The sequence below is a fragment of the Thamnophis sirtalis genome, unplaced genomic scaffold, assembly GCF_051295495.1.
Source record: "Thamnophis sirtalis isolate CommonGarterSnake01/CBP01778 unplaced genomic scaffold, rThaSir2_p1.2 scaffold_15, whole genome shotgun sequence".
NCBI lineage: Eukaryota > Metazoa > Chordata > Lepidosauria > Squamata > Natricidae > Thamnophis > Thamnophis sirtalis.
Genome location: NW_028261395.1, coordinates 46,912,963 through 46,927,599, shown reverse-complemented (window position 1 = coordinate 46,927,599; position 14,637 = coordinate 46,912,963). Strand labels below are relative to the sequence as shown.

General features: G+C 49.1%; 1 protein-coding gene across 3 annotated transcripts in view; it reads left to right on the top strand.

Moving 5' to 3' along the window:
- Positions 1 to 9,894, top strand: part of ACOT7 (acyl-CoA thioesterase 7) — a 31,805-nt gene extending 21,911 nt beyond the window's left edge. For all 3 annotated transcript variants that reach the window (XM_087701889.1, XM_087701890.1, XM_087701891.1), the window contains 3 exons: positions 345 to 461; positions 5,188 to 5,372; positions 9,299 to 9,894. In XM_087701889.1, coding sequence (XP_087558015.1) covers positions 345 to 461; positions 5,188 to 5,372; positions 9,299 to 9,403 — 407 coding nt within the window. In that variant the 3' untranslated portion in view covers positions 9,404 to 9,894. The remainder of the gene's footprint in view (positions 1 to 344; positions 462 to 5,187; positions 5,373 to 9,298) is intronic.
- The last annotated feature ends 4,743 nt before the right edge of the window (positions 9,895 to 14,637 follow it).

Here is a 14,637-nt window from a genome sequence, read left to right as displayed (position 1 = left end):
CAGAGGGAATAAAAGAGGAGCGAAAGGGGAGTGGAGGTTGCAGGAGACAATTAGTTTACTTCATTGATTTGTGACTCTCCGAGGCTCCTGGCCGAGTTCTTCAGAGATCGGCCTGGCAGCTCTCCAAGCCAGATGAGGTCTGTGACCGTAAATCCTCCCTTGAAAGACTTTGCTGGATGTGAAGGAGCAGAATTCACAGGAAATTAACAAAAGGGTTTTTTGTCGGGACCGGGAGTTGGCTTCAGGCTCTCGGGAAGCCTCGGTCAGAACACTCTGCTGGCCCAGGGAGCTCTTCCACCGGCCGCTGCCCGCGTGAACCCCATCTCTTGTCCCCCCCTTTCCAGGCGTGACCATGAAACTCATGGACGAAGTAGCCGGAATCGTGGCCGCTCGCCACTGCAAGACCAACATCGTCACGGCTTCTGTGGACGCCATCAACTTCCACGAGAAAATAAAAAAAGGTAAGCGGCGGGGGGGGGCGCGCGTAACACCCTTGCGGTCAGTAAGAACCTTTCGCCCGGTTTAGGACAAGGCGTCCTCAATTTACAACCGTTCCGTTTAGTGACCGAAGTTACAGCAGCACTGCGGGGGGGTGGGGAATAACAGAGACTCGAGTGTTTCAAAGTTACAGCCATTGCAGCGTCCCCACAATCACGGGATCAAAATTCGGGTGCTGGGCAAACTGGCTCACATTTACGACGGTCGCAGGGCGGTGCCCTCTGGCGGCCTTCTGACCAGCAGAAGTCCAGGGTGGGGGGAAGCTAGATTCACTTAACGACCGTGGGGGACTAACTTTATAACTGCAGTGGCAAGAAAGGTCGTAAATTCGTTTTTAAGAGTGTCTCGCTTAACGAGGAGGGAGATTTGGGGGTTCAATTCAATTCACCTTCCATCTTTGTCTGTTCGTCTCTGGTTAAGTTGATGATCCAGAGGGGCAACCCCCCCTCCCCCCCCAAAAAAAGTTGGGTGCAGTTGAACCACATGAGGACGTTGGATGTTGTCTACAGCAGAAGTGGACAAAGGGTTAACCGGTGGAACTGCTTGCCACCAGGAGTTGTGGGTGCTCCATCCCTGGAGATTTTCTGGCATCGGTTCTCCTGCTTGTGCAGGGGGGTGGGGTTGGACTAGAAGACCTCCAAGGTCCCTCCCAGCTTCCTTACTCTCTTAAATCCCTTCCGGGCTCTCTCTGCAATCCTGGCTGGGACAACGTGGCTTATCGAGAGCTCTCCATGGTGCTGATTCTCTCGGTCTCCAACTTCTTTGCCCAGCCGTGGAAGGCTCTTTCGGAAGGTGTGGATGCTGCTTCGCTTCTGTGCGTTGCCGTTCGCTGTTCCCCCGTCAGATATTACACAAGGCGCTTGTTGCGATGTTCCTTGTGGCATTTACGAGCGGTTCTCCGCGGAGGGAACATGGTGTTCCACGTTGCGCCAAGCACGAGGCACGTCAGTTTGGGATGGTTTTGATTGTCCTCTTCTGAAAACCCTCCGGTTTGAAGTGGAACCAATTAGCCTCGTTTAAGGAACTTCCCGGATGAGAACGTGGCCCGTCGCTCGTCATCCTTCGAGAGAAACGCCCCCCCCCCCTCCCTGGGGAGAGGAAAAAAAAACCTAATTTGATTTTTTTTCTTTTTTGGAATCCTCTCTTGATTATTTTCTTAAGCAAATGTCGAGTTGATCCTAGTCTATTTCGGCTTCCGTCTTCCAAGCTGACTGCTTCGTTTAGCTAAATTTTGGAGCAATCGGAGCCTCTCGTCCTAAAATGAAATTTATTCCCCGTCATCTACAGATAGTCCTTGCTTTACGGCCGCTGCTAAGCAGGACAGTTGAGTGATTTAATTTTCCCTCGGCCTCGTTTTGCAACCTCTCCGACTCTCTTATTCTGTTCTCCCAAGAAGGTGGAACTCAACAGCTTATCCGAACACGATATCCCAAATGAGCTTGGCTGGGAGCCGTCATCTGCTCTTCATTAGCGACGGTCGGTTGGCCTCCTCACTTGGCTTCAGCGAATTCTCTCCCAGGATCCAGAGGTGCGGGAAGCGGGTGAAACCCGGAGGGCCGGTGGCCTGCGGTTCTGCCCAAGCGCTCTGCTTTAGCTCCTGGGCAAGCCCACCAACTGGGCCACCCGGCTTCCAGACGGCTTTTTCCTTGAGGCCTCCTGTCTTGGTTAATAATAGAAACACCCCCCCCCCCATCTCCTCCGAGGGACCGACGGGGGGGGGAGTTCCGGCCTCAGTCAAAGACCCAGAGTCCGGTGGTCAGAAGGAAGGCGAGAGACGTCGGGAGCAGCCTTGTTCGGTTGAAGGAGATCTAAGCCGGCATCTCCTCAGGCCAGGATGAAAAGGGACCGGGGGGGGGGGGTTGGTGGTGGGACCAAGGTCTGAAGGTCCATGTGCCCCCAAGGCAGGAGATACCACCACAAGGTTGGACAGAGGGGAGAAAGGGGGCGGTTTGGCCAGCGGTTGGACTCAAGAGGGAGAAGGTCAAGAGGGCCACAGAATAGGAGATGGAGAATAGAAGGGGAGATGCATTGATGGACAGAGAGATTGAGAGATGGAGAAATAGATGAGAGGGATGGATGGATGGATGGATGGATGGATGGATGGATGGATGGATGGATGGATGGATGGATGGACAGAGAGATGGAGAGATGGAGAATAGATGAGGAGATGGATGGATGGATAGATGACAGAGATGGAGAGATGGAGAAATAAATGGTGAGATGGATGGATGGATGGATGGATGGTGGATGGATGGATGGATGGATGGATGGATGGATGGATGAATGGATGGACAGAGAGATGGAGAGATGGAGAAATAGATGAGAGGAATGGATGGATGGATGGATGGATGGATGGACAGAGATGGAGAGAGGGAGAAATAGATGGGGAGATGGATGGATGGGTAGATGTGTAGATGGATGGACAGAGATGGAGAATAGATGGGGAGATGGATGGATGGACAGAGATGGAGAGATGGAGAAATAGATGGGGAGATGGATGGATGGATGGATGGATGGACAGAGAGATTGAGAGATGGAGAAATAGAGAGGAATGGATGGATGGATGGATGGATGGACGGACGGACGGACGGACAGAGAGATGGAGAATAGATGGGGAGATGCTTTGATGGATGGATGGATGGATGGAGATGGAGAGATGGAGAATTAGATGAGAGGAATGGATGGATGGATGGATGGATGGATGGATGGATGGATGAACAGACAGAGACGGAGAGATGGAGAAATAGATGGGGAGAGGAATGGATGGATGGAGAAATTGATAGATGAATAGAGAGATAGACGGAGAGATAAATAGATGGAGGGCTGGGGAGATGGATGGAGAGAGAGGAAAGGTGGATGGATGAAGAGATGGCTAAGTAAAGGAAGACAGAGAGGGAAAGAGGGGTAGAGAGAGAGGAAAGATGGTGAGATGGTGGGATGGAGGAGTGAATGGAGACCTAGGGATGGATTTGGGGCTCCCTCGCCGTCGTTAAGTCGAGGACGGCCTGTGAATCCCTTCCTGCCTTCACTGACATGTGACGCTCCCTTGGAGGCGCCTTTCAGGGAGGCTCGAGGCGTTGCGAGTGCGAAACTCCCCCCTCCCCCCCAGTTGAACGTCGGAGTTTTAATTTAGGTTAGATCTCCCCGGGTGGGACTCTCTTGACGTTGGACGGTGGAGTCATCCTGTCTTCGCGGGTGGAAGATTGCGGGGTTCGAGTTTTGCCTTTCGGCACATAGGGACTCTTTGTTTTGTGACGCCTTTGTTTGCCTTCTGCGATAATGGTCACAAAAGCGAGGCTTACAAAACGAGAGATAATAGCGGCCCTCAATCCCCGTTTATCTCCTTAAATTAGGCCTTTGTCATTCCACCCGTGGGGGGAAATCTCCTGCTGTCTCCTCCAGCTTCCCCTAAAAACCCGGTTGTGAATTCTAGCTGGATCCCTGGTTCTTTGTTTCCTGCAAAATTCCAGTGGAGGGGAACCCAAGGGCCATCTAGTCCAGCCCCTCTGCAGGACGCAGGAAAGCCCACTTGGCCCTCCTACAGAGGTGGCTGTCCAGCTTCTCCTTAAGAAATGTCCGGAGATGGAGAGGCCGCTACTTCCCCAGGTGGAGTCTTCCCACTCTCGATCATCAAGAATTCCTCATTGGCCCTTTGTTCAGGTTGAACATCTCGGGTCCCTCTGAGGACACGTCAAGTTCCTTGAGGAACTTCTCAAGTTTCTTGGAGGCAAGTTTCTTGAAGAGCATCTCAGTGTCCTCTGAGGACCAGATGAGTTCCTAGAAGAACATCTCAAGTACCTCTGAGGACAAGGTGAGTTCTTTGATAAACATCTCAGGTTCCTCTGAGGACAAGATGGGTTCTTTGAGGAACATCTCCTCTGAAGACAACGTGTTCCTCAAGAGACATCTCAGGTTCCTCTGAAGACAAGTCAAGTTCCTAGAAGAACATCTCAGGTTCCTCTGAGGACAAGATGGGTTCTTTGAGGAACATCTCCTCTGAGGACAACGTGTTCCTCAAGAGACATCTCAGGTTCCTCTGAACACAAGTCAAGTTCCTAAAAAGAACATCTCAAGTTCCTCTGAGGACAAGATGAGTTCTTTGAGGAACATCTCCTCTGAGGACAATGTGTTCCTCAAGAGACATCTCAGATTCCTCTGAGGACAAAGAACATGACGTTCTTTAAGGAACGACTCAAGATACTTTGAGGAAAAATCACACTCCTTGAGGAACATCTCAGATTCCTCTGAGGACAAACCAAGTTGCTTGAGGAACATCCCGTGTTCCTCGAGTCCCTTCTCATCTCCCAGCTCCTCTTCAGAACCTTCTCCAATCTCTCCATAGTCCTTCCGCAAACGAGATGCACCTTCTGTGCTTATTCTCTGACAGAACCAGGTTTCTGGCCAGCGGCCGTAGGACTTTCCAAGAATGGCTTTGGACCTGATCCTGGGTTACTCTTCCAGAAGACTAGGTCCTTGACCAAAGCGACTTGGCGTCCTCCAAAGAAGGTTATAGTCCTCCTCCTTTTGAGGTAGGCCCCTTGGAGTTGCCATCAGCTGTCCTCAAACCGATCCACACACACACACACACACACACACACCGCAAAGATCCGAAACTCAGCTGTCCCTTGGTGAAGGCCATCCTTGTGTGTGGTTGACCCTCCCTCACCAATGTCCTCTCCGTCCCCGCAGGGAGTGTGCTCACCATTTCTGGCCGCATGACCTTCACGAGCAACAAGTCCATGGAAATCGAGGTCTTTGTGGACGCCGACCGCTTCGTGGGCGAACCCGAGGAGCCGTACCGGGCGGTCAGTGCATATTTCACCTTCGTGTCCCTTAACAAGGAAGGAAGGGCCCTCCCCATCCCGCAGCTGACGGTAAGTCGGTTTTTGTGGGTCTGCCAAAGGGGGAATGATTTCAAAGTCCACACAACATCTCTGGGGTTGTTGAGTTTCCAGCTCCAAGGTCTGGTTTTATCAAAACTGGGGAGTGGGCTGCAGGACCCCCGAAGACGGTTGCTTTCCTTCTGGAAGCGAACCACTGCGTTCCAGAAGAATCTGTCAAAAAACTTGGGCTGTAAGGCAGATATTTCTCTCTGTGGGAACAATGAGAATATATCTGCTGAACAAAACTCCTCATTGGCGACAGGGAAAGGCATCTGGCCACTCAACATTCTGCTAGCTCCTTTCGGCTGGTCAGCCATTTTCCCTCTTAACTGTTTTATTTAAACTGTTAATTTAAATTAACTGTTTTATTCAACTGAATTGACTTAAAATAAAATAAAAAAATTAAAGCACAGGGGGTCCTCGACTTACGGCAGTTCACTTAGTGACCGTTCAAAGTTACAACGGCCCTGAAAAAAGGTGACTTAGGGCCGCTTTCCACACTTAACGACCGTTGAAGCATCCCCATGGTCACGTGATCAAAATTCAGACACTCGGCGACCGGCTCCCATTTATGATGGTCGCAGTGTCCCGGGGTCACGTGCTCTCCTTTGGCGACCATCCTGACCAGCAGCGCCAAGGGGGAAGCCGGGTTCACTTAACGGCCGTGTTATTAACTCCACAACCGCAGTGATTCGCTTTAACGACCGTGGCAAGGAAAGCTGTAAAGTGGGGGCAAGTCTCCCTTAAGGACTGTCTCGCTTAGCAGCAGAAAGTCTGTCGTCGCGGCCGTAAGTCGAGGACTACCTGTACAGACTCCAAAAAAAAAAAGCCCCCAAAAGATAAATAAACAGGACATTAAAAAATGGGTGTTAAAAATCCTACAAACACACACACACGCACACGCACGCACGCCTAGTTCAGTAACTGTTGTGCTCTGGAGTGTTGCAGTGGCCTAGAGGTGGAGCTGTGGCCTCCCCTCGGGGGACTGTGAGTTCGATCCTAAGGAGAGGCCGATATTTCTTTCTCCAGGCACCATGAGAATATATCTGCTGGGGAAAAAACTCCGTCCTGGTGACAGGAAAGTCATCCGGCCACTTTAAAAAAAAATAGCTGTTGTATTCTTTCTTTAAAAGGGCAGGCCCTGTTCCTCAAATCCTCCTCTGCTCCTCAGCTGCTGACCCTCCCCACAGTGGAGCCATGGGGCTGGAAGGGACCCTGGAGGTCTTCTAGTCCAACCCTCCAATGAAGGGGGGGGGACTCCCTTAAAAGGCCCAGGGAACCTCTCTCACGCATCTCTTCCTCTGCCGTTTAAGCCTCCCTCTGTCCCAAGACCTTCAAAATTTCAACACCACCACCCCCCCCGCACACCTTAATTTTAACATCTCCCCCCCCCCACACCTCAACTCCCCCCCCCCTTGCAGCAATGCAATAAAAACTACCACAAATCCTCTTTTTTTCCTTCTTCTTCTTTCCCTTGCAAAGCCTGGTGGGTTTTGAATTTCCTCCATATTTTTATTTCATTCTTTTTATCGGCCTCCGTCTCCCTTCCCTCTCCCCCCCCTTTTGCCCCCCCCCAAACTACCTGCTATAGTTGGTTTGCCTGACCATCTATTTTTAGCCATCTTTTAGCGGCTTGCCAAGATCAAAGGGACCCAGGAGGGGTCGAAGAAGAAGAAGAAGTGGGCCATTCCTCGATTTATGCCTCTCGGTCTCTCCCCCTCCACCCCCCCACCCCCTGCCCCTCCCTCGTCTCTGGCATGGAAGGCTGGGGTCCCGGAGGGGGTGGGTGTTTTCCCACGCAAGGCAAGGGGCAAGTCTCTGGCTTTTGAATCCCCCCCCCAATTTCTCTGTTGTTTCTTGCCTTGTTATGTTTTGAGAGGGAAGAAAGAAGTCCTTGTCTTTCTTTCTTTCTTTTTCTTTCTTTCTTTCCACTTCCTTCCTTTTCTCCCTCTTTCCTTTCTCTCCATCCTTCCTTTGCTCCCCTCCCTCCTTCTTTCCTCCCTCCCTCCCTTTCTTTTCTTTCTTCTTTCCTCCCTCCCTCCCTTCTTTCTTTCCTTCCCCTCCCTTCCTTTTCTTCTTTCCTCCCTCTTTCTTTCTTTCCTCCCTTCTTTCTTTCCTTCCCCTCCCTTCCTTTTCTTCTTTCCTCCCTCTTTCTTTCTTTCCTCCCTTCTTTCTTTCCTTCCCCTCCCTTCTTTTCTTTCTTCTTTCCTCCCTCCCTCCTTTCTTTCTTTCTTTCTTTCTTTCTCTTTCTTTCCTTCTCCCTTCCTTCTTTTTCTTCCTTCTTTCCTCCCTCCCTCCTTCCTTTTTCTTACTTTCTTTCCTTCCCCTTCCTTCCTCTTCCTTCCTTTTCTCACTCTTTCCTTTCCCTCCATCCTTCCTTTGCTCCCCTCCCTCCTTCTTTCCTTGCTCCCACCCTCCCTCCTCTCCTTCCACTTCCTTTTTTCCCTCTCACTTCCTTCTTTCCTCCCTCCCTTCTTTCTTTCTTTCTTTCCTTCCCCTTCCTTCCCTCCCTTCCTTCTTTTCTTCCTCCTTCCCTCCTCCCCTCCTTTCTTTCTTCTCTTTCTTTCTTCCCTTTCTTCCTTTTTTCTTTCCTTCCCATTCGTCCACCCAGGCATCCATTCTCTCCATCTATCCCCCCTCCCTCCCTCCTTTCCTTCCGCTTCCCCACATCCTCTGGCCCTCCGACCCCCCCACTCCTTCCTTTCCCCCACCCCCAAGAAGCTGCCCTCCTGGCAATCAGACAGACCTTCCCTTTCCCCTGCCCCCCCCTCTCTCTCCTGGGGGGGTGGGGAGGGCGGGGCGCCCCCTCAATCCCATCTGGCAGCCACCCCCACTGGGCTTTCCAAGAGCCGCAGAGGGGAGGGGGGCTCTCCCAACGTATATCTCTCCCCTTACCGTGCGGGCTTCCTCCAGGCTCCCCGCTGGAGATAACGGGGGCTCTGTGCTGCTGTCAGGCTACCCCTCCACCCAGCGCCCCCCCTCCCCCTCTGACCTTCAACGCGGCTCCCCACCCTATTAATTGAGGCTCCTAACTGCTTATCAGCAGCCGGCAGTGCCCACACGCAGCTGGCGAGCTCCTGGGGGGGGGGGTGCCAAATGCCAGGAGGGAGGGGAAACATCCCCCAAAAAAATATTTGCCAACCCCCCAGCCCTCCCCGGAGGTCACCTTATCCTAGGCTGCAAAGCAGAGGGGGGGGGAGTTGAATTAAGTCATCCGATTCGCCCAGATCGATGGAGAATGCCGGGATTTTGGGTGGCATCAAAACGGGGAAGGAAATTCTTCTCTGGGCAAAAAAAAAATTTGTCCAGCTGAAGCATGATATATATATGAAAGCCAAACTGAAACTTGACCATCTGCCTTCCTTCCTTCCTTCTGTCTGTCCGTCCATCTCTCTCTATCTATATCTCTGTCTGTCTGTATCTATCTATCATCTATCTATCATTTATCTATCTATCATCTATCTATCCTCTATCTATCTTTATCTATCTATCATCTATATCATGTATCTATCATGTATCTATCATCTATCTATCTATCATCTATATCATGTATCTATCATCTATCTATCATTTATCTATCATCTATCTATCTATCATCTATCTATCATTTATCTATCATCTATCTATCTATCATCTATCTATCTATCTATCTATCTATCTATCTATCTATCTATCTATCCATCTATATTTATATATCTCCCCCCATTAACTTCTATAGTGGATCGTGGGAATGTAGCTATCGTAACGTATCTTGATTTCAGAAAATCATTTGACAAGAGCCCCCCCCCCCCCCGGACATCCTGAATCCCGCCCAGCGGCCTGACCTGTTGCTATGTAGAGACGTGAACTACTCACCCACATCTCCCCCCACTTTGTTTCTCCTTTCTCTCCCCCCTCCCCCCGCAACCCCCCTACAGTTGGAAACCGAGGACGAACGGCGACGTTTCGAAGCAGGGAAAAACCGCTACTTACAGACCAAAGCCAAGCGCCAAGCACAGTCGCAGCCCCTCGCCCAACAGTGACATTCGGGGCCAAAGACCTCCTCCGTCCCTAGACCCAGGTGGAAAGGGGGAGTAGGGGAGGGGGGGGCTGTGATGACAACCCCGGTGGGGGGACGAGCCCTGCCCTCTCCTTTCCAGCCAAGATTCATTCCATCCTCTCTGCCCCCCCCACCGTAGCTAGCAGACACGGGGTAGGCTGGCCCGATGAGGAGGGGGCACATATCAACACGGGTGGGCCAGAGGGCTTGTTTTTACGAACCACCTTAAGGTAGACATCTCCAGCTTGGGGAAGGTCCATCTCCACCGTCCAAAGAAACACACACACGCACACACTTTGGTTTCACCGCCAGTGAACGCCCACCACCCCCCACCTCCACGTTGCCCGGAAGCCCCCCTCCTCTGCCCCTCTCTTCCTCCTCCCCGTCTTCGGTGTATGTGTCGTGCAGATGTATACGTTTGTCTAATTTATTCAGTGACGGTTGCAAATAAAGGTTTGGTGCCTTTAAACCTGTTGGGCCAGAGACTGTTTTCTGCCTCTTGGGGGGGCTCCCCTCACCCACCCACCCCCCAGAGCGCCGAGTCGAAAGAAGGAGCTTCATCATTTGTCCAAAACGATTATTGTTAGAAGTCATCACGGATTCACCGATAAGAAATCCAGATTATTATTATTATTATACAATTGAATCACAGCGGCCAGTTGTTTCGCCGGATTTGGCATTGGTTACTAGTCGGGCCCCACCCAGGGGCCTAGGACGTCGTAACGTATTTTCGTAATATGCGTGCAGATCCAAGCAGTGCGGCTTTTTGCATTTGACTGATGGTGATTTTGTCAATTTTTAACTGTTTTAAATGTAATTCCAGTGCTTTTGGAATAGCACCCAGTGTGCCGATTACCACTGGAATTACCACTGCTGGTTTGTGCCATAGTCGTTGAATTTCGATTTTTAAGTCCTGGTATTTTGCGATTTTTTCATGTTCCTTCTCGTAGACCCTGCTATCCCCTGGTATTGCGATGTCTATGATTGTGACCTTGTTTTTCTCAACCAGTGTGATGTCTGGTGTATTATGCGCCAGTATTTTGTCGGTTTGTATACGGAAATCCCACAAGATCTTGACCATCTGATTTTCGGTGACTTTTTCAGGCTGATGTTCCCACCAGTTTTTTGCTGTTTTGATATTATAATTTTTGCACAAATTCCAATGGATCATTTGTGCTACTGAATTGTGCCGCAATTATTATTATTATTATTATTATTATTATTATTATTATTATTATTATTATTATTATTATTATTATTATTGAACTACCATATTTTTCAGATTGTAAGACATACCAGACGATAAGACGCACTTAAATTTAGACGAAAACAACAACAAAAAAGGTTTTTGGCCTCCGCGTGCCGCATTTTTGGCCCTTTTTCGTGGCCTTTTTTTCACCAATTTTCCAGCCTTTTTTCTACCCATTTTTTTTAATATAAATTTTTATTTTTATTACACAGACAACACATACGAACAACAATTAAAAAAAGAACAAAAAAAAACACGAAAGGAGCATCATCACATCCAGCCTGTCGTTTGGTTACAGGTGTTTTAACATCCATATTCTCGAATAGACATTTACCATCTCGGATTTTTCATCTAGTATAACTAAATGCCTCGCTTTCATTGTACAGTTTATGTTCAATTACGATTAGTATTATTTTTTTCCCCCCAATAAGTCATAGTTCCCTTACATTCTTGATTATCTATTTGATAACAGTATACCTTTATATAATCCCCATGTGAAAGAAAAGATTTTTTTTTGTTTAACCAACCATTTATATTTATATTTATATTTATCACTATTTTCCATTATACATAATTCCACCAATCGACTATCAGGTATGCTGATGTTCATTGTTATCCTTGTACCTTCAAACAGAAATCTTATTCCTTCCTTTTTCAACCCATTTTTCTACCCATTTTTTCGGCTTCTTTTCGGCTTGTTTTTGAGGGTTTTTTCAGGCCATTTTTTAGACTTTTTTTCAGGCTGTATTGAGGCTTTTTTGGGGCTGTTTTGAGGCTTTTTTCAGGCTGTTCTCTTCCAAAAACAGCCTTTAATCGTCTTCCAAAAACAGGCTGAAAAAGTCTGAAAAACCACTGCAAAAAAAGCCTCAAAAATAGCACCCCGAAAACAGCCCGGAAAAAGTCTCAAAAACGGGGAGGGGAGGAAAAAATATTTGGCAATATTCTGTCTATAAGACGCACAGACATTTTTCACCCCCTCTGGGAGACCAATAGTCTTATAGTCCGAAAAATACGGTAGGTAACTTTGGTAATAGATGGTGGGAACTTAGCTATCGTAATATATCTTGATTTCCACAAAAGTCCCCCAGGGGATGTCCTGGTTTTGCAAACTAGCAAAGCCTGGAGGAATAAATCTCACTGGGATTACTCCATCCAGTTTTGCTCACCACAATTTTGCTCCAGTTTTGCTCACCACAATAAACAATTTGTAGAGACTCTAGAAAGGGTGCAGAGAAGAGCAAGGAAGATGATTAAAGGGCCTGGAAAATAAAACATGAAGGCAAGGGATTCAATTCCTCGTTGCTGTCAGAAAATACACGACTCAAAATAACGACTTGCCGGAATTGGGTATGTCTAGTCTAGAGAATCAGGGACGCGGTGGCTCGGGGGGGCTAAGACTCTGAGCTTGTCGGCAGTTCGAATCCCCAGCACCCCGTAGCGGAGTGAGCTCCCGTGACTTGTCCCAGCTTCTGCCAACCTAGCAGTTCGAAAGCAGGTAAAAAATGCAAGTAGAAAAATAGGAACCACCAATTTTGTTGGGAAGGGAACAGCGTTCCGTGCGGCTTAGGGAGTTGAGTGATGTCGGCCACATGACCACAGAGACGTCTTCGGACAGCGCCGGCTCTTCGGCTTTGAAAGGGAGATGAGCACCGCCCCCTAGTGTCAGGAATGACCAGCACATATGAAGCTTTTATCTTTTAGCCTAGAGCAGTGTTTCTCAACCTTGGCAACTTGAAGACGTCCGGACTTCAACTCCCAGAATTCCCCAGCCAGCATTCGCTGGCTGGGGAATTCTGGGAGTTGAAGTCCGGACGTCTTCAAGTTGCCAAGGTTGAGAAACACTGGCCTCAGAGAAAAGAAGGGCTGGGGGTGGGGGGCATGATAGCCGTTGTCCAGTTCTTGAGGGGCTTCTACAGAGAAGAGGGGGGGGCAGTCAACCTATTCTCAGAAGGCAGGATAAGAAGCGAGGGGTGGGAACCAATCAACGAAAGGAGCAACCTAGAATTAAAGGAGACATTTCCAAAGGTGTGGGGGGGCTGGGGAATATTCATCAGTGGAACTGCTTGCCACCAGAAGTTGTGGGTGCTCCAACATTTGGCAGTTTTCAAGAAGGGGTTGGACAGCCGTTTGTCTGGAAGAGCATAGGGTCTCCCGCTTGAGTAGGGGGTTGGACTAGAAGACCTCCGAGGTCCCTTCCAGCTCTAGTCTGATTGATTGATTGAAATGAGTCTCCTGCTTGATCAGCGGGCTGGACTAGAAGACCTCTAAGGTCCCTTCCAGCTCTATTCTGATTGATTGATTGATTGATTGATTGATTGAAATGGCCTATGGTCTCCTGCTTGAGTAGGGGGTTGGACTAGAAGACCTCTAAGGTCCCTTCCAGCTCTATTCTGATTGATTGATTGATTGATTGATTGATTGATTGAAATGGTCCTGGGTCTCCTGCTTGAGTAGAGGGTTGGACTAGAAGACCTCCGAGGTCCCTTCCAGCTCTATTCTGATTGATTGATTGATTGATTGATTGATTGAAATGGCCTATGGTCTCCTGCTTGAGTAGGGGGTTGGACTAGAAGACCTCTAAGGTCCCTTCCAGCTCTATTCTGATTGATTGATTGATTGATTGATTGATTGATTGAAATGGTCCTGGGTCTCCTGCTTGAGTTGAGGGTTGGACTAGAAGACCTCCAAGGTCCCTTCCAGCTTTATTCGGATTGATTGATTGAAATGGCCCAGGGCCTCCTGCTTAAGTAGGGGGTTGGACTAGAAGACCTCCAAAGTCCCTTCCAGGTCTATTCTGATTGATTGATTGATTGATTGATTGATTGATTGAAATGGTCCTGGGTCTCCTGCTTAAGTAGGGGGTTGGACTAGAAGACCTCCAAGGTTCCTTCCAGCTTTATTCGGATTGATTGATTGAAATGGCCCAGGGCCTCCTGCTTGAGTAGAGGGTTGGACTAGAAGACCTCCAAGGTCCCTTCCAGGTCTATTCTGATTGATTGATTGATTGATTGATTGATTGATTGAAATGGTCCTGGGTCTCCTGCTTGAGTTGAGGGTTGGACTAGAAGACCTCCAAGGTCCCTTCCAGCTCTTCGGATTGATTGATCTACGATACACGGATCTACAACTAACGTGAAAACTACTCACCAACAGATGGGCTGTCAAGGAAGTTCAAGTGAATCTCAAAAGCACCTCGACGGGGAATGACAGCTCCCCCCCCCCCATCAAACGGTGATAAGTCAAGGACTGCACAGATTCTCCTACCCTTCCCACAACGTCCCACGGGGACTTCTGCAGGATTCAAGAGCAACATTTCGGGGTGAAACCTGGCTGCTTGTGCCGAGAGCTTTAAGCGGGGAAGGGGGGGGGGGTCCCTGCCCACCCGCCTTGCCTCTAACCCTCAAGACAAGATTAATCTTTGTAGAAAGATGGAAGGTGGGAGATTTACACAAAGGCCTCCGAATGTAAAATTTGCTTTCACCCAGCTGAGCTAACAAGAGCCTGTATTTTAATCCCAGATTCCTCTGCACCCCCCCCAACTCCCTCCCTCCCTCCCTCAAAGGTTAAGATAATCCCAACTTTTTATAAGCTTTCTCCAGTTTGGAGAAAGAATAGAATCCTAAGGCTGGAAGGGACCTCAGAGGTCATCTAGTCCAACCTCCCCCCCCCCCTGCTCGAACAGGAGACACCCACCCCCCCATCCTATCCCAAGACAATTGCTGGGAATTGGGAAACATATAAATAAAACATCTGGGAATATGTTGCCACACCTCGATTTACAACAGTTTTCTAAGATAAGATAGTCCTCAACTTACAACAATTTCATTTAGTGGCCGGAGTGACAGCAGCCTTGGAAAAAAGTGACTTAGGACCATTTCCCCCCCCCACATAACCATTGCAGCATCTGCGCCCCCCCCCCCAAATGGGGTCACATGATCAGAATTTGGACACTTGGGGATGGGCTCAAA